General features: G+C 46.1%; 1 protein-coding gene and 1 long non-coding RNA gene across 14 annotated transcripts in view; one reads left to right on the top strand and one right to left on the bottom strand.

The window, feature by feature from the left end:
- Nucleotides 1–57: 57 nt before the first annotated feature.
- On the top strand, nt 58–14016 carry LOC139826394 (uncharacterized). Its single transcript, XR_011736411.1, has 3 exons — nt 58–130; nt 1275–1622; nt 8650–14016. It is a non-coding gene; the product is annotated as an uncharacterized lncRNA (long non-coding RNA).
- A 4-nt stretch (nt 14017–14020) lies between these two features.
- PALM2AKAP2 (PALM2 and AKAP2 fusion) overlaps nt 14021–19850 on the bottom strand; it is a 268612-nt gene continuing 262782 nt past the window's right edge. For all 13 annotated transcript variants that reach the window (XM_065861505.2, XM_065861507.2, XM_065861508.2 and 10 more), the window contains one exon: nt 14021–17671. In XM_065861505.2, coding sequence (XP_065717577.1) covers nt 17579–17671 — 93 coding nt within the window. In that variant the 3' untranslated portion in view covers nt 14021–17578. The remainder of the gene's footprint in view (nt 17672–19850) is intronic.

Raw genomic sequence — 19850 nt, 5'->3', positions numbered from 1 at the left:
GGGTGGTGGTTTGTTTTTCGCTTGGTTTGGGTTTTCTTTTTTTTTTTTTTTTCTTGTGGCATCCTTCACAGGTCAGAGGACTCTCAGGGTGGCTGTGGGGGCAGGAGACAGCTGAGTGCACTTCTGTCAGGTAATTTGTGAATTCCCCTTAACACCAGCTCTTTTCCCTTTCTTCCACACAAATAGGTTGTTGGCTTTTGCTCTTACCTTCTCCTGCCTGCCCTGTTGCTACGTTTTGCCCCTTATGGCATTCTTGTTTCAACAACGCAGTCAGAAATTTACACCAAAAATAAAAGGGGAAAACCCTGGTTTTGGTAACCCGCCTCCCATGGCTGCCACTCAGGCTAGTGCATCCTTTGGCTTTACAACGTGGGATTTTCCAAAAGGAGAAAAATTCACGATTTATCCAAAGGCATCGGTGACCACTGCACCCCAGTAATCAGCCAGAGGAGCTGGAGGCTGGGGTGGGTGAGAGCCCTGTGCCGGGGAAGCGTTTTCCAGTGCCAGCTCATGGGGCAGCGCCCGTGTCTCTCTGCAGGCACTGATGCTTCACACACCCTTGCAGCTTGAAGTCAGCCTCCGATTTGGCTGCTGCAGGAGGGGGTCAAGCAAAGCGAGCACCTCAGGGTCCCTATGGGGCGACAGTGCGGCTGCCAGAGGCACAAGAGGCTCTTGGAGCAGGATGTGGTGCGCGGAGGCTGCCAGCTCCGAGGAAGATGCTTGTGGTCTCAGCTGCAGGAAATACTTAGAGGATATTTGGCAGCCTCAAAAATGCTAACTTAAATGATAATGATCTCATTCTGCACTGGTTTAATGAATCATAACAGGCAGAGTAACAGTCCGTTCCAGGAAGATTTATGATGATTACTTTAAAAAATAAATTAATGATTAATTTCCAAGAACAATGTAAAAATCTCCATCTGTTGCACTCTCTATTGATTCAGGTGACATTTACTCAATGCCTGTGTACTCATGCCTTGAGAGTTTCATTTTTTCACTCTCAGTTCGGTTGTGTAATAATTGTTTTATATTTCAGTTCAAGGAAAAAAAAATCCCAAGAACTAACAGGGAAAAGAGTGGAGAATTGTCTGCTGGAATGATTCGCTGCTGTACGATTTCAGTTTCACCAGATAATTTGTTGTGTGGTGGGGTTTTTTTTGTGTGTTGTTGTTGTTTTGTTTTGTTTTGTCAGGCCAGAAGAGTCCTAGCCAGCTGTAAAATATAATGTGTATTGTTCCAACAGCTGGCTTTTTTTTTTTTTTTTGTTTCCCCAGCTTTTCTGCAAAAGGTGTCTGGTGTCCTGATTTTTTATTCAGAAGTGGGACAAATCTTTTTCTCCAAACCCCGGGACATTTCCAGAGGATGTAAATTCCAGACAGCCTTACTAAAAACCCCAAAGCATCAGCCTGTGACCAGTTTAAGCAACAAACACAACCAGAGGAGTTGCCACGTTTTACTTCACCCAGGGAGCCCTATTTCTTCTACCAGACATTAGAGGAAAAGATAAATGACTTTTTCCCATTCAAGCTGCAGTCTGCGACATCAGTTATCTTGGAGTGTAGAGGTGCATTACAGGCACTGTGCTTGAGAGACTGCAGATCTGCTCAACTCTCAAACAACAGGTAATTTTCCTCCACACTTTTTTGCATGTACAGGCTGCCTGGCTTATTCATCTGACACTCTTGACATTTAGGTGATACTGTGTTATGCTTAATGCTATTCAGGCCTAGATAGCTAATGGACTGTGCTAAATGCCATTAGTGATCTCATGAATTACATATGTATTTCCAGGATGAATGTTCATGCACATTAAATTTACTTTTTAGTACTAGTTCTCATGGAAGGATATAATTTCACATCAGTAATTGCAAAGCAGTGAGTGCTAAAGTAAGAGTTTAACCCAGGCTCCAGAATATTTCCCACTGCAGAATACATTTTGTGTATAATATAACGACTTGATGCTACAAAGACTTCAGAATGACTATTCTCTAGCATCAGCTTTTCTATGGGGCCCACTTCTCATATTACTAAGATTTATAGGGACATTTGCATCCACTTTAAAATAAGTTTGTGTGGCATAAACACAGTGGAGCCTTAAGAGAGTGGCCCATGACATCTAAGAAAAAAAGCACCTACAGAATCACTGAGACTGGTCTAAAAGCAGAAGCACACTGGTGTAGCCTGCTGGAAAAGGCTCGCATTGTTTTAGGGCATCGCTCTCTAGAGTTGTCTTGTCTGGACGCCCACCAGAGAGCAAGTCAGCACCATGTTGCACCAGCTCTTGGACATCTGTCCATCTGGCCATATGAACATGTTTAATGTGTCCCTGTGGTGATGTTATGCACTCATATGCAGTACTGCTTTTTCTTTTCGTAAACCATTTGTGACAGTTACATCACTTTTTCTTTCTGAAGGGGGCTGTTGTAGGGATTTAAATATGCTAGGGCAGCCGGGCTTGTCAGGTACTGGCATTTTGGAGCTTAGTGTCCAGCACTCCCCATCTGAAAAGGTTCCTTTGGCATCCAGGACTGCAATCCAACATGGGCATGTTCATCTCCCTTGCCCAAGCTTGCTGATGGGATCTGTTATTTACAGTCTCTGGCTGGCAAGACATTTCATCTCCACAGTGGTAAGTCAGCTCTGTAACTCCTCCTCGGTACATGCCGATTATCCTGACACACGCTGTGGCTTTGTGGTGGTGGCAGGGTGGGGAAACATGACTGGGGACTGGGAAGCACCCGGATCTGAGCCTGAATGGAGCCGTTACAGCACCGGGGAGAGGGAAAGCTGGTTAAAAACACTGGGGAGAAGGATCTATTTTGGTAATGGCCTGTTTTACTTCGGAAAAAGCATCTTCCTCATAAATAACCACTTATCATCACAGATGACTGCAGACTGTAATGCCAAGCTGTGCTCTTTCTCTCTGTGGTTTGGGAGACTGGCTTCCTCACTGACTGGTGTTTAGTTACATATTGCCCCATCCTTGCAAGGCATGAGAGAAGGAGATGAAACGGGAGTGGTGGCTCCACACAAAGCCTGGTGCATGGGTCTGGGGAGCAGCTCCTGGCAGCAGCTGCATGGCCACAGGGATGCAGTATCCTGGTCCTGGACAGTCATGTTCTGGGATCCAGAGCTGCCAATGGTAGATGCCAGTGCCTGGAGGTAAAAGGCTACCTCATCAGCCTTGTTTCAGCAGCTCTAGAAAACAACATACAGGCCACTTGGAAGCTCACAGTGCTGGTGCCAGCATGTCTATAGCACAACAACTGGTAAGTCCACCATTGCTGTAATAAAAAGAAGGACCATACCCTTCCAGTAGCACCTTGATGTGTCTCAGACACCAAGATTCCTAGGCCAGGATTCAGGAGGTACAACCTCACCAGACATGTTGAAACAATATATGGGGATATCTGCTCTCTGCTAATTGAGGGAAGAAGAGGAAGAAGAGGAAAGAGGAAGAAGAGGAAACCCAGGCCAGAGGCAGTGCTAGCACATAGGATCATATAATAGTTTGGGCTGGAAGGGACATTCAAGGCTAATTTAGTCTAACTCCCCTGCAATGAGCAGGGGCATCTTCACCCAGATCAGGTTGCTCAGTTCCCTGTCCAGCCTGGCCTGGGATGTCTCCAGGGATGGGGCATCTCCCACCTCTCTGGACAACCTTTTCCACCCTCATTGTAAAAGACTTCTTCCTCATGTATATCCTGAATCTCACCTCCTTAGTTTAAAACCATTACCCCTTGTCCTGTCGTAACAGACCCTGCTAAAAAGTCTGTCCCCATTGTTCTTATAGACCCTTTTAAGTACTGAAACGCTGCAATAAGGTCCCCCGGAGCCTTCTCCAGCTGAACACCCCCAACTCTCTCAGCCTGTCCTCCCAGCAGAGCTGTTCCAGCCTCTGATCATCTTGGTGTCTCCTCTGGCCCCTCTCCAACAGGTCCATGTGTGTCCTGCACTGAGGGCTCCAGAGCTGGACACAGGACTCCAGGTGGGGTCTCACCAGAGCGGAGCCTCTAGAGCGGCAGAATCACCTCCCTCCACCTGCTGGCCACGCTCCTTTTGTTGCAGCCCAGGATATGATTGGACTTCTGGGCTGCAAGCACACATTGTCAGCTCATATCCAATCTCTCATCCACCATTACATGCAAGTCCTTCTCCACAGGGCTGCTCTCAATCCCTTCATCCCCCAGCCTGTATTGATACCAGGGGTTACCCTGACCCAGGTGAAGGACTTTGCACTTGGTCATGTTGAACCTCATGAGGTTCATATGGGCCCACTTCTCTAGCTTGTTCAGGTCCCGCTGGATGGCATTCTGTCCCTCAGGTGTGTCAACTGCAGCACTCAGCTTGGTGTCATCCGCAAACTTTCTGAGGGTGCACTTGATCCAGTGTCTATGTCATTGATGAAGATATTAAACAGTACTGGTCCCAGTATGGACCCCTGAAGGACACCACTTGTCACCAGTCTCCATCTGGACTTTGAGCTGTTGACCACTACCCTCTGGATGTGAACATCCAACCAGTTCCTCATCCAATGAACAATGATGCTGCACATCCACGTGTTGTCTTATTCCCTGTGCCTTGAGGCCTCATCCATTGCCCCACATAAGCAAAGGCCAGGGCAGTGTGCAGGCTGCAAAAAAGATGGAGAACAGACTTGGAGGGACCTCATAGGGTCCACTGACGCGAAGGACAGTGACGACCTGTGAGTCTTTGCCAGGGTAGGAGTGTCCACCAGCCTTCCCTTGAAGGAAACTGGTGCTCCCCGCCACTTTGAGAGCAATGCTGGAGAGCAGCGAGGAGCTGGAAACAGCAGCACTGTCCATGTTTCTTTGGGACAGACGCTGGCTGACCAAGCAGCACCAGAAACCTGCGTTGTCCTGCTTTCACCCCCAGATGTCATGGGTTTGTGTATATTTCTCATTTCAGGGTTTCCTGCTTACCCAGCTGGAGTCTCCTCTGGGCTTCTCCCTCTGCTGGAAAGACAAAACACACCATCCTCAACACATGTTTTTTGCCGAGTTGGCTTCTTTTTTCTTCAGCTTGAGGAATTTGGGTGATTAATAGTGCTGACAGCAGACTGTATGCATTAACATTATCCTCTCCATGAAAGCAGGAGAAAAAGCTTCTTGCAGTACCTGGTGCCTGCCTGATCAGCTGGACCACAGAACAAATCCTGCTGTAGTTCTTAGATAAGCCCAGATAATCCTGGTGCTAAATTATTTTTATTGTGTGTACGTCCTCCTTTTCATTAATATTAACGTATTTTAAAATATGTTGTCAGTGTATATAGGTTTGGCACAGAAGCATTGCGAAGTTCAAGAGTAGTGCAGGCAGGAATGGAATTAAGAAATGGGATGAAATAAACAACTAGAACTACAGCTTGAGTATTCCTATGTTGAATAAACCAGAAGCGAATAGTCTGGAAAAATGAAATAACTATAGCAAAAACATGACTATTAAAAAATTTCACTACTGAACAAACTACAGTCAATGATCTGTAAAAACTTGGTTCAAAACCGAAGACTGTCCTTATCTTCTCAAGTGCTCTCCAAAGCTATTTAAAAATAATTTTGGTTATCTACTTCACATTTTCATTTTTTATGTAGGTCTAGAAACTCTTAGGGCAATGGCGAATGGGTACTGAAAAGCCTACAAACACATTTAAATAATAACAAATTTGAGAAATGGCAGTAAGGGTAAGTAGAAGCTCTGTAGAAGAAGGAATATGTGAGTAAATTTGGCTTGGGATTTATGAGAGGAACTGTGTGTTAAGCGGAGATGGGAATTAGAGGAAAATTGTACACAAAGCATATTGGAAAGGTTAATATGGCAGAATAAAGGAGAAAAAATAAGTAGTAAGCCACCCATCCTTGTGGAATGAGGGGAGAGGAAGAAGAAAAGAAGAGCAAGGGAAAGAGGAGTGCTGATTTTTCTGGGCAGGTACGACTTTTTAGTTGCTTGGATATTTAAATTTTCCAGGCTATTTTGTGCACAACATCCTGTCAAAAACATTTGCATCATCTGTTTAAAAAAACCCCAAGAAACTGTGTACACAACCCAAAAGCTGCAGATGCTGCAGCACACTCTGGTGAGATTTATGAGCCACATCACCCTCTTTTTCCATGTGGCAGCTCTTCCTGTGGGGGATGTTTAATGAACCTCTGCAGCTCAGAAATAAAAAACAGGAGAAACTCGATAGCAAGCTCTCAAACCCTTTCCTTAATTACAGAGCACCATCTGTTCAGGGCCAGGCAGGTCCTCCATGGACCACTCACAAGCCCCTCAGCACAGCTGGTGGTGGCTGCTCAACCCAGCCCAAAGTGGTTTTGGGGTTCCAGGTCCCATGGCAGTGTCTGTGACCGAGGACTTCCTGGCAACCTGGCATAATGAGGCACAGCAGATAACAGGGCTAACCCTGTTTTTCAACATGTGCCACAGCCACGCCTGGCTAATTATCAATTTTGCAGCCCGATGAGGGTGGAGGCTCTTGTTGGGGCCTGGTGGGGTGGAGAGGTCCCTGGGACAGCAAGGAAAGGTGCCAAATTCCTTCATGAAGGTGTCTGGGAGGCTACAGGGTACCATGTCTGTACCTGCTTTGCTGCAGGGCACTAGTGGAAAATGGCACCAGTCTTCCTCGGATGAGACAGATGTGTCTGGGTGGGCAAACTGCAACCTCGGTGGTGGTGGAGCCCTCCCTGGAAAGCAGCAAGGGCCACTGAGGCTATGCAACCCCACACAGGGGTGTCACCTCCGCTTGACACAGAGGGCAGATGCATCTGGGGTTCCCTAGTCCCACAAGTCTGCATCAGACAAGGTGCTTCAGGAGAAAGGTCCAGGCTCTGGAGAAAGCTCATGTACACAGGGCAAGGCAGGTTGCTGTATGCTCAGGAGAATTTTAGTTAGCACCCTCCCAGGCATCTAGTGAATGAACAGCCTTGGAAGATGTTGTGAATCTTTAGAACTCCAGTATGTGTACAAAAAGACATTAATGGGACTAAAATACTGCATGTTTTCTCGTTTGTCTGAAGAGTCCCACTGATCTGCAGGAAACTTTGGAGTTGAAGATGGGTATTGGGCAAAAGGTACCCAGGAAACAAGAAAGTCCATGCAGCTTTCCAGCAATATTGCTGCTGCTAACTTTTTCCAGGCTGCAGTCCTTCAGTGTCTAACAAGCACAAATAAATATATATACAATTGTAATTTTCAAGCTTGCTGCAGGACCTAAGACACTTCTGTTTGCTGAAAATCAAGAGGACATGGCTGAGGGCCATGCCAAGTGCATGCTCTTCCTTCCAAAAGACCTTGCTTTTCTGGCTCTACTGTAGATGTGATTGCTTTGCTGCTGCAGGGCTGGGGCCAGGTGCAGGTGGTGTGGGCTCATGCTTCTCATTGTCATGTGTCACAAACCTCCACACCACCACGTTCCAAGGGTCAGTAGCTATCTAAGTTCAAGTCCTTCAGGGATTTTGCATTGGATGTCACCTCCAAGATGCCAGTGGGAGCTGCTTCCAGCTATCAGGTCATGTCTGGCCATGAGTTTTCAGGGCAGGGCAGTCCAGGGCAAAGTAGGCAGATGCCTACAGAGTAAACCCCCAGTGACCTCTCTGACATTTAAAAACATGCTGATTTAATACTTCTTTAAAGCAAGGGAAGATTTGAAAAATAAAGCCCTTTGGGGCACTGAAATGCTGGTTTGGAAGGGAAAATGCTGTTTTCCTTTAGTGCTGAGGCACCTTGATAATAAATTCCTTGGAAACATCCTGCAACACTTAGACAGACTATATTGACTTATCTTTTAATTTATAAACTCAAAGAGTCTGCATGTCAATAAATTATAGAGCTCATGAGCAACAAGATCATTCAACTATTTCCTGGCTCCCTTCTGCTGAAAACCAGCTCAGCAAACAGTGTCCAAGAAGGACAGCTGAGCTGGATCTTGTCCTGCACTGCTATAGTCTGGACTTGGCAGCACGTGAGACCCATTCTGCAACTGGCAGAGTTTTTGGTCTGGTTTCCAGAGAGCTTGGGTAAATACGCTTTTTGCCATATAGCTTCTATCCCTGCTCGAACGTTGTCCGAGTATGCTTTCATGTGACTTCAGAAATTGTTCCCTGCATGAAAATTCCCATCAGCAAGATTTTCCCCTACTTATCTTTCTGTTTTCCTGTTTATACCACTCCCCTCTGACCTGCTTTACCTATTCCCTTCTCCCTCCATTCCTGACAGAAATTTTCACTTTCTTTACATATAAAGTCCCACAACTTGCAATTAACTTTCCCTTTGAAAACAACCCTCTCCACCTCATACAAGCTCAGTTTGCCTTCTATGCAGCACTCCATGGCTGGCACTTGGCTCAGTTGTTTTCCTCAAACACAGCATTAAAGAAAAGCTGTAATCAAGCCCCTTTTTGAATGAGTAATACAACCAAGAGAAGGCTTTTGTTTCGCCTGGCTCTCCAACAACACCCTTTCAAGTCAACCCCACATCATTTTATAGTGCGTTGACACAAGCCAAATCCATGGGCTTCCACTTGAGTTCAGTGGTGTGTAGCCCTCAAAGAAGCAGCTCCTTAGAGGTATTTAGGTATCTAAAAGTGCTTTGGATCTGGTCCACTCAAGGTTTATCTTATGTGTCTCTCTTCTACAGGGCGCTCTGGCAAAGAAGTGTAAACCAGTTAAACACTTGAGGAGAGGAAACCATCCTGGAAGGGAGCCTGACTGGAGGCTGATGGGGCCTTGCAGTGGTGGTGAGTCAGGGACCTGTGGCTGGGGACTTGGTCTGAGCTAGGGTCTTCTCCATCCCGTGAGGATCCGTGGAAGCAGAGTGACACACTCCTGTTCATGGGAGCCATCTAGTCTTGCTGCCCCAAACCAGTCATATTTTGCATGTGGACAGCATCCTATGGAAACCAGAAGGGAACAGCAGAGGGCAAGGAGATGACAGGCAGCAGGAAAGGATAATGCTGTGAAAGTCTGGGTCCACCTTGGGCTGGTGCTGTATGCAAAAGCTGTGCTTCTATAGGTAAACAAGACATACCAGGGAGTGATCAAGTGCCCTACTTTAGCACCTTCCTTCTTTCACTCGTTAAGTCAGACTGAATACTTTCTGCCTCCTCCACGCAATGCGGGGGCAACAAAGCTGCCTGGCAAGTCAATTCCCATTGTGTATCAGGAAACTCCACCTTTCTCCATGCAGATGACACTCTTCCCTCCTTTCTAATGACTGGTTATTTGCTTGCAACACTTTTCAATGTCACGTGAGTGCTATGAAATGCAGCTTCACCGGGGTTATGTCATTTTCCATGTGTTTTTGCTAGCATTTTCCTGGCTTCTTGTGTTTCAGTTACATCTTGAGGACTTGATGCTCATTTTAAGGTAAGGCCAAGAGAGTTCACCTTTCCCAGATACTACAAGAGGAAGAAGTGCTTGTTGGAGCCATTTTATAGACTAACAGAATGGTTGGGGTTGGAAGGGACCTCTGGAGATCATCCAGTCCAACTCTCCTGCTAAAGCAGGTTCACCAGAGCAGGTCACACAGGAATGTGACCAGGTGGGTTTGAATGTTGCCAGAGAAGGAGACTCCACAGCCTCTCTGTTGCCTGCTCCAGGGTTCTGGCACCTCAAAGTGAAGAAGTTTCTCCTCATATTCAGATGGAACCTCCTGTGCTTCAGTCTGTGCTTGTTGCCCCTCATCCTATCTTGGGCACCACTGAAAAGAGTCTGGTCCCATCCTCTTGACACCCATCCTTGAGACATTTATAAGCATTGATAAGATCCCCTCTCAGCCTTCTCCAGGCTGAACAGACCCAGCTCTCTCCTCATAAGAAAAGGCCTCTAATCACCTTCGTAGCCCACTGCTGGACTCCCTCCAGTAATTCCTTGTCCTTCTTAAACTGGGGAGCTCAGAAGTGGACAAAATACTCCAAATGTACATAAACACTCTTCCTCAATCCAAACCACAGCCTTTTGCCATCAGTGACACGCCATGCGAGGAGTGTGTTGCTGTCTGCTGCAGCCCAACATGAAACCCTGCTGTCCTCCTGGAGCTATTTTCAGGCCTCCTACTCTTCTCCCTGCCCCACATACACCTTCCCAGCCAGCAACAATCTCCACAGTAAGAGTTCAGTGCTGCACGGCCCCTTGTGAAGTGTTCTGTATGCTCAGACACAGGCCTGCACCAAGGTGCCTGCTGAGGCAATGCAGAGTTCGCAGTTGCTCCCAGCAAGGGTTGGTGAGGAGGTCTGGTGCACCCCAGAAGCTCGTATGGGTGGAGGCCAGCCCAGGGCTCTGTGTGTACATGCTAAGCACAGCAGTCTTTTCAGGGTTCCACATTCCAACTATCTTCCCTGGGAGAACCTTGTGAGATGTGCCATGGTTCTCCTCCTGATCCTTTGCCGATCCCAAGCAGGCTTGCTGTGTTAGTAACGTGGGTGCCATCGTAGTGGACTTGGCACTGGTAGGGATCTGAGACTGATACATCAGTCAGCACCAGCTATTCCCAGAATCTGTCTTTTAGGGGACATCCTTGGAAGTGAAGGTTGTGCTTGTTTGACTGAAAACAAGTTGGTTTTCCTTTATGCAGTTAGAAACATCTTTTTCATAGCTGGCACAATCATTATTTGAACTTAGTTTCAGAACAAGAAGATGACACCCCAGGACAGAGTTAATGTTTTTAATTGCTGTGGTCTGAGAGCCAAGGACCTTCTGAGCTCAGCCCACAGGTGTGAGGCAGCAACGAAGCAGGGCATGGATGGGGCAGAGACTGACTGACATCCAGGCTGAAAAATAGTAATATTCCATCCCATTAGCGTCATACTTCAGATTTAAGGAGAGCTGGGATTTTCTGGCAAGCTCTCTTTTGGAGATGGGATGGAGACCTGTTGTGTGGAGTCCTGTTCAGGAGTTTCTTCAGTTTGGCCTTGTGCCATCCTGCCATTGGCAGAGACATCTGGGCCTTTCTGCCTTTTTCTCTTCCTGGGCTCAGCTGTTCAGGACCAGGTGCTGCTTCCTGGGACTGGCTGCTCGGTGCAGATGGAGTTAATGAGGAATTGCATTGAGTATCTTTTATTTTATATTTCATTTTATATATTATTATTGTTGTTATTAATGTTATTTTATTCAACTCTGTTTATCTCAATCCGCAAGTTTCTCCCTTCGCTTTTGATTCTTTCCCCTATTCAGGGGGGGAAAGGGGGAGTGAGCGAGTGGCTATTGTGTTTATATTGCTAGCTGGGGTCAAACCCTGACAAAGGTCTTCCCATGGACAGTGCCATCTGCCCTCCAGATGTCACTGCTGCCACACAAATCCCCACCACACAAACCCCCGTGCAGCTTGCAGTAATGGAGAATGTGACAAAGCAGCTTTGCACATTTTCTTCCTTCATCGATTTTTCTCGTCACACTCTCAATTGGAACAAGGCCTGGAATTTGTTCATCTCCTGGTGGCACACCGCCCTGAATTCACTGCAGAGATGACACATGCTTGGGACGGAGCAGGAGCTCTCACACTGACACTGCATCTAGTGCTTGTAAAAGAGGTTTCTTCCTGGAGACCCCACTGATAAATCAGACCTTGAGATCTGGATGGCATTTGTGGGTTTTCCTCCTGTTGCTTGGGCTTTTGTTTGTTAGTCTCCTTTTATGCTTTTCATTGTCCTTCCTCCCCCTGCACCCGGTGCTATTGCTGATGTGACGGGACAGCCCCCGCCCCTTGGTCTCACACCATGTGAGACACTGGGATGCTGTTCAGTGTTTAACCTGGGGAGGAGTGCAGGGCTGGACCTACACACTGATAGTTTTGTGGATTGCCCATCCTAATCAGTTCAATAATTGGAACATTACTGAAAGTCATCTTCAGTCCTAACATTCCTGCTAATATGTGTAGCTCTAGTCCTCCCTAGTCCTGTCCCCCCCCTGCTTGTTGTGCTCTGATTTGTCTTTCTTACACTACAGAACCCATTTGTGTTATTATTATTTTTTTTAGTCTCCTTTTCTGCCTCACAACCAAAAGCACTGTACTGAATGCTCTCCCTCCTTTTAAGGCAGTTTAATCAAACCCACTTCTGCAGAGGAGAAGTTCTCTTTCCTATTGTGTTGAAGCCTCTTAAAGCCACCCACAACTGTAAGAGAAGCCATATCCTCACCTTGTATGGGACTGTGCCAGAAATTATGGATAAGTGGCTATTTTATAGTCTGTAATTACTTATATGAGGTAAGCAGTATAATAATTATATGGGATAAACTGGCTCTTTTATCATCCTTAACCTCATGGGGCACTATGACAGAAATGATGGATAAAATGGCTCTTTTATAGTTCTTAACTACTTTGTAAAAATACTCTAAAGCTTGGTGCATGCCATATTGGCTATGCAATGGTGTGACAGGGATTTTAGGTGTCCTAAGTGTGTGTTACTAAACAAATACAGTAGCTGGTAACAGCAGAACGCATTGCAAAAATTCCTGAGTTGCTGCCACCCCACTGGCATCACTGTGACATCTAAACGCTCCCCTGCAAAAGCCCAATTTCCACTTTTAATTGTCATAAAACCCAAGGGAGAGGTCTGGAAGGAGTTCCCTTTCCCATTGTGTGCCAGTAAATCCCATACACCACTCCTCTTAGCACATATCAAGAAAAGGCAGACAGAAAGCATCTTCTGTGTTGAAAAGACAGTGAGCTCTTTTTCTTCATAGAGACCAGAACTGGTGGATAAATTTCCAGGCTTGTTTTGTAGCCCATCTTCTGACTCCAGCAGTATTTACTAGCTGGAAAGGGAATCCACATCTGACTTTCCTCTGTTGGTGTTTCTGATACTGTGTGCACAAGGGAGAGGAGGGCTTGTGTCGTGGAGAACATGGACTGAATTGCCCTGCTTGGCCCTATCCAGCTCCCACTGAAATCACCCATGTCCTCAGCCTACTCCCACAGGCTGTGGAACAGGGTTATAATTAAACACGTGTCTAACCCAGGCTCAGGGAGGAGCAGAAGCTGCTGTGGACCTGCCCAGTTTGCAACAACTTCCCAACAAGTCCAGCTTTCACAGGCAAAGCTGGTGGCAGCTCCCTAGCAGGGTTGAGGGATGGGTCTAGTTGACCATGTCAGCGGGTCGAGGGGCTGCAGCAAAGGTCAAGCAGCTGGTTGCTGCAGCTGTACATGTGAGAAAGGGACAACTAGCTGAAATGATGGGCTTTGCTGTGCAGGATGGCAAGGGTCCTGCAGGTGTGAAAGAAGCAAGGTAAGAAAGCTGGTGCAATTCATCATGAAGCAGATGTGGCCTCAGCAACCCTCCAGGAGCATGTTAATAGGAAATGCTCAGGGATGCTCTTGTAACTGCAGCTGACACCACCAAGTTAAGAAAAAGAGATCTCTCCTGCCTCCAGATAACAAGACAGAAGCAGAGTCATGGGGAGGAGACTGACTTCTAATTCTGTGTTCAGCTTTGGGCCCCTCACTACAAGAAAGACACTGAGGTGCTGGAGAGTGTTCAGAGAAGGGCGACAAAGGTGGTGAAGGGTCTGGAGCAGAAGTCTGATGAGGAGCATCTGGGGGAGGCAGGGGGAGGCTAGGCTGGAGAAAAAGAGGCTGAGGGGAGACCTTATCACTGTCTACAACTACCTGAAAGGAGGTTGTAGTATGGAGGGTGTTGGTCTCTTCTCCCAAATAACAAGCCACAGGACGAGAGGAAATGGCCTAAGGTTGCACCAGAGGAGGTTTAGATTGGATATTAGGGAAAAGCTTCCTCACAGAAAGGGTTTTCAGGCATTGGAACAGGCTGCCCAGGGAAGTGGTGGAGTCACCATCCCTGGAGGTGTTTAAAAGGCGTGCAGATGATGCTCTTAGGGACATGGTTTAGTGCCAGTGTTAGGTTATGGTTGGACTTGATGATCTTGAGGGTCTCTTCAAACCAAAATGATTCTAATTCTATGACCGCCTTGGGAGGTGGGAAACAGGCTGCTCTCCTCCAACCATGTGCTGCTCGTGTGGATACAGCTTCCTGCAGGGATGTGAAGAAACAGGCAGCTTTATAGAAACACAACACAGGTTTCTGTTTTAATGAGAAAATAATTATATACTTGCATTGTAGGCCTCACAGTCACTATAAAACAGAAGCAGGATAACATTTAAGTGGTTAACATACAGAAAGCCAGGTATTGTTGAAACTGGTTGATAAATCATGACAAGGATGCCGCCTTTAGGTTGTCAAACATGTCAATGCTACTGTATTTTCCTTCAGATAATGTCAGTATGGAGCACGATGAAGCCCAAACTGTCAGCTCTTAAAATGAATTGTTCAGGAAACCTGCACTGTAACCCCAAACTGATTATAATCACAAATGCTAATGCTTAACTATTTCTCAATACACAGTTTCATTAAAACCAGTCTTTGCCACGGGAAAGGAACTGAGCATTTCTTTTGTGGAGACAAAGTTAACTCTGCAATAGTGCTCTTTTGTTGCATTTGATATAGTTATATATAGATAGATATGTATTACTGGTGTATACTTATAAACACCTAAGCTTGGTAGCATGCAAATGAAATAACAGAGGCAAGTAAACTGCATCGCACTCCTGTTACCACAGCACTGAACATGTGCTGCTGACTACAAGTGTCCATAATTTCTGGAAGAGAAAAACCCTGCTGGGTGGAAAGTTTGGCTGTCCTGCACTAATGCATGCAAATACTTTTGTCGCAGGGGCAGAAAGCGAATGCCTCTAGCGCGGAGGACTCCTGCCTGGCCTCTCTCCACCACTGCTTCTCCTTTCAAGGGGTACAATATAATTTTCACTTCAAAGACTGAGGGCTGACTGTGGCAGTAGGGGAGGATGTGGCAAAGCATGAAGAGATGTCTTGGGATGGGTAATCAAGGTCACTGGCTTCCAGTGAGAAAGCAGGAGGAAAAAACAGGCCTCCAAGTTAAAGAAAATAAAGACGCAGGTTCCCGGGAAGGGAGGAAATATGATGGGGAACTGAAGAGCATGGTTTGGTGCACGACCACCTCGCTGTAAGTACAAGGGCCATCTCCTCTGCTCAGGAAACCCGTATTTTTTTGTGTTTTTTTCCCAGTCTCACTCATGGTCTCCCCAAGGGTGGAGGGAGACAGGACTCCTCTTGGTACCACTGCGCAGAGCTCACGGCTGCGGCTGCACGATGTGCGGTCTCACTAGAGTGCTGCATTGATGGCGTTGCTTTTCCTACAGTCTTACAGTAATGACCCACCCGCAGACGCGAATCACAGTCCACTGTTGATTGCCATGTCTGAAGAATGGGTCCCCTTCATTAGGTATGTAGTTCCTTCATAGGCGCGGTGCCTCCCCACGCACCTGGGTTTGCAGAGCATCCTTGAGATAAGCTCGCTGCCCTTATCACAGTGAACGCTCAGTTCAGCAGGGTCTTCTGTTCAATAGAACTTGGGGAGACAATTGACAGAACTGAGTTAATGAGTATACATAATTGTATTTGCTATGATTCCCTGAAAATAAGCCTCAAAATGAGTGTCCATGGACAGAAATCACATGCTGGAGGGACAAGTGGGGTGGGGTGGGTGGAATCATTTGGTTGCAAGCTCTGTGTTTAAGAAAAGCACCAGAAGTATGTTCACAGTATCGGTACTCATTTTAAATGAGCTCACTGTTTCAGGATATAACAGCACAGCAGGTCATGAAATCAAGGAAAGGCTTAAGGGAGGACCAGTATCCTGGCTGCTGATTTTTAAAAAAGATGTCAAAATAATAGTTTGTTTATAAAAAAGACAGAAAATTTTATATAGAAAAAAGCTCGATGTCTTTTTTTTTCTGTCACCTCCCAAACTTGTTGGTTTCTAGTCCAGAAATTATGGTTCCCAGTTGTAAAATATTCCTATTGTATTGCTTGCATGAAAAGGAAAGAGTAAACCCGCAGCCTCTATACTACATACAAATACAAAGCACAAGAATAAATACCACATTTCTTTTCCTAATTGTCAGCTTACAAAACTGGTCAATACTTTGCAATTGTGACTCATGCAAATACCATGTTGGGTCAAATTTTAATATCACAAATACTGCATTAACTCAGTGCCTTGTTTTTATATCCCCTTTCAGAAAGAAAAAAAATAGCACTCACCCCTATAGCTGGTAAAACAGCTTTGGAGAAAATAATCAATACACGCACTGCCATACATGTTCTGGTATGTCAGCCTCACACACACACACACACGTGCCCACACGCACACAGATCCACTCTAACCCTTCACTGCTGATCCCAAGCCTAAGCAATAACTAAAGGCTCTACGGTTTGCTTGTAGCACTGAAAACACCGGCTGAATGGCAAACATCGTAATGTTTTCTTCCCTTGTCTGCTCTTCCTTGCTCACTCCTTCCAGCTCATTGTGCCCTTTAGCTTTTATTGTTGCCTGGAAACGTGAAGACTTCCACAAAGCACTCTACTTCAAAGGCTTTTTAGGTTGTATAAATATAGTTGAAGACGTAACTATCTTTGTTCTTTATTTCATACCTCTTCCTAGGCCAGAGTCTGGCTTAGTTCAATTATTGCCTCATTTAAAAATTAAATGTCCTTTATTTGTATCCCTTTCCCACTACCTTTCTACTTCAAATTATCCATCTTCATAGATTTTACACATATGCCATTCTTTTCCCTCCCCACCATCAAAAAATAGTTGTCATCCACTAAATACAGATTTTCTATTTAGAAACTTTGTTAGGTAAATATGCTCTGAGAACCTGGAGCTCAAGTGATATTGCAAGCGTATAGGATCCTAAAGCTAAGGTAATCCATTTGGCTTAGCTCTCATCCCCATCTATTCCACTCCTAAATTGTGTTGGCTTGTGTTTGCAACACAAGGACTGTTTTACTGGGTGTGCTGGATTGTACATTTGCAATAACTGTCTCCCTGTTTTTTTTTCTCTTTTAAACAGATAAATTACTAGAAAGGGGAAAAGAACCCACCCCCCTTAGAAAACCACCCCATTCCCAAACCAAACTCTTCAGTCCCCTTAAAGAAAGAGCAACAGAGACCAATATTGTTGTGTTTTGTGGCTGGACAGGGTACACCAAAGCAACGCTGACGGTCTCGGTTCAGCGGCTGTGGGAGGCGAAGGAACTGCAGGAGGGTCCAGCAGGAGCTGCTGTGGGGACGGTGATGCTGGGGGCGAGGCAGGTCTGTCGATTCGGTCAGCGAGCCCTGGCCACAGGCTCCTCCATGCCGATGTCCCGGCCACAAGCCTGCAGGCCCTCCAGTCCGTGAGGACAACGACCCTCTTGTCCCCCCAAGGGCTTTCACCCCCTGCACTGTCCCCACCGCATTATTTCAGAGGGGGAATGGAGGGAAGAAGAAGGGGGTATTTTCTAGTTGGGGTTTTCCTGTTGCTTTAGGATTCCCAAGAGCTGGATCATTTCTGTGTCTATGTGCATCTTTTAAGTTTGTTGTGTATTTAATAAATACTGGACTAAAATGCTGCTGCTTTTGTGGTGTGTGTTGTTGTTTTTTTGTTGTTTTGTTTTGTTTTGTTTTTTTTAATTCTTCCTTTCTCTCTTTTTGGTTTCGGCGTGCCTGCTCGCTGTCTTCACGCTGCAGCGTGATTATTCATCCTCCTCCCGGTTGGCGTAAATGCCAGCTTCCCAACGCAGCGCCAGAGCGCTCTTTCTGCGGTTCACCCTGGTCGCCTCGAGGACCTGGTCAGGAGAGAAAAAGCGAGAACAGCATGTCACTGAGCTGCCCGTGGTCCCCAGGATGCCCTCCACTGCAGCAGGGACAGCCCTTCCCATAGGGCTCCCAGTGCTGCACCTTGTACAAACTGGGAGGACACATGCGATGAAGCACTTGCTGATGTGAAGGTGGGGCGGATGGCACACAAGAGCAAAGCCACACCATGGGAGGACAGGAGTGGTAGGAGTTGTCTGGCAGCACCCAGCTTGCTTCAGCTGTCCCTTACCATCCCAGCCACACATTGTCCTGTCCCTGCCCAGGGAAGGCAGGGGACAGGGCCTTCCTTGGTCCTCTCCCCAGAGGCAGCTGCACACCTTTGACATCAGAAACCAGCAACCAACCAGCAGCTTTGTCCAGAGGCCACTCTGGAGCCACTCGTGTGGCCGGGAGAGCAGTTTGCTGCTTGTTTTAGCACGTCACCCTCGCAGGCAGAACTGGGCAGCCCCCCTGCATCTGCTTCTCGTGGTCTTTGGCTTGCAGCTATGCCAAAGGGGAAAGCCCATACAGCGTGATCAAAGTGCTCCTGGAGCGAAACGTCACTTCGTGTGTATGGAAAAGGAGACGTACACAAGGAGGACCTGCACAGCCTGCAGAGACTGGTGCAAGATGAGCCTTGATATGTTTATCTGTTTTTCATACACACATACACAGTCACACACATATATGCACACATACAAATACACACACTGTGTATGTATTATACATATGCACACGTGCACACACAGAAACACTTAACTAAAACCACAAGAAACATATGTGTTTTAGCAAGGTTAAAAATATAATCAGGTGAAACCAAAAACTATTACTACAATATGCACCTGATGTACTTCTTGGCAAATAATGCATGGCATTGGGCATTTTTCTCCCAGCAAAGTGAGACATAAAGGGGCTTGGTGCCTCCTTACAGAAGCACATGGCAATGTTATTTTCTGACCAACACTGAATAACAGCCCCATGACCAAACTGTAAAGCTGCCAACGTTCAGTGCACTAAACATGTTTTAGAACAGCCCTCCCAGAGATGCAAACTTTTGAAATATTTACATGGTCAGTTAAAAAAAACCCCAACAAACTGTAAAAAAACCCCTAACAAATACATGACTGTCCACAGAACCAATGCCTGCCATCCCCAGTCCTAGTGCATCCTGCAAGCTGCTTTGCACACTCCTGGTCTGTAGAAGAGTAGCTGGCCTTTTGAGAAAGGATGATGCTATTTTATTTTATGTATAGAAAGCCAGATGCAGTGAGGACTTGAGTCTTGGCTGGAAAAAAAAGAAATAATCTAAGATTAAAGAAACTTTTATTTCAGCTTGTGACAAGGTGTGGTTGGAAAAGCGCATAGGTACTAGAGGCTCCTGCATAGGCAATATCAGGAAATCAGGTCTGAACTGCCAGCTGGCATTACAGGCCATAACTTTGCTTACAGGCATGAAAACATACTTCTGCATTTATGTTGAGACCCAGACCTCCATTCAGGAGCTGAACATAAGGTGGAGTTTGGCCAGCTTTATTATTATTTCTTTGCCCTCCTAGTTTCTTTTGACTATGACTACGAACAAGCCAAAGAACGAAAGGGAAAATCCAGCCAAAAGAGACGATTTTGAGCTAAAGCTCCACCTGCCTCCTCGCACCGACCAAAGCTGGTCCAGGTCCACTGGACAGATTTTTCTCTGAAATGTTGCCCCAAATCATGATGCCTCTATTTTTTACAGAGCAACCACGGGAGGGAGCAGGGCTGAACAGTTTCTGTTTTATCCAGCAGAGGGCAAATGTGCTCACAAACCTAACAATTAAAAAAAAAAATCGAAATTGGTAAAAAAATTCCTTGAGACATCAGTCTGTAAGCAGCGTCCTGGAGCAACCCCTGCTGCAGGAATGAGGACCACTGGTCTGAAGCACATGTTTGTTTGGGATTCTGAGTGCCAGAACCAAGGAAAGACAACCCAAACCAAACAATGGAGAAGCACAACTGGGACTAGGTATCACAGTATCAAATAATTATATTCTCAGAATAAAAGACAGTGGTTTCTCCATGGTTAGCACTGAAGGAGGAAAAAAAACCAGTGATTTTTGTTTTAGATGGCAACAAATACTGCTAGACAGGAGACTAGCAAGACTAGTATGGCACAATGATCAAATAAATCAC

Source organism: Patagioenas fasciata, chromosome Z (assembly GCF_037038585.1).
Source record: "Patagioenas fasciata isolate bPatFas1 chromosome Z, bPatFas1.hap1, whole genome shotgun sequence".
NCBI lineage: Eukaryota > Metazoa > Chordata > Aves > Columbiformes > Columbidae > Patagioenas > Patagioenas fasciata.
Note: the sequence above shows the minus strand (reverse complement) of the source record. Positions and strands in the feature narration are given on the sequence as shown.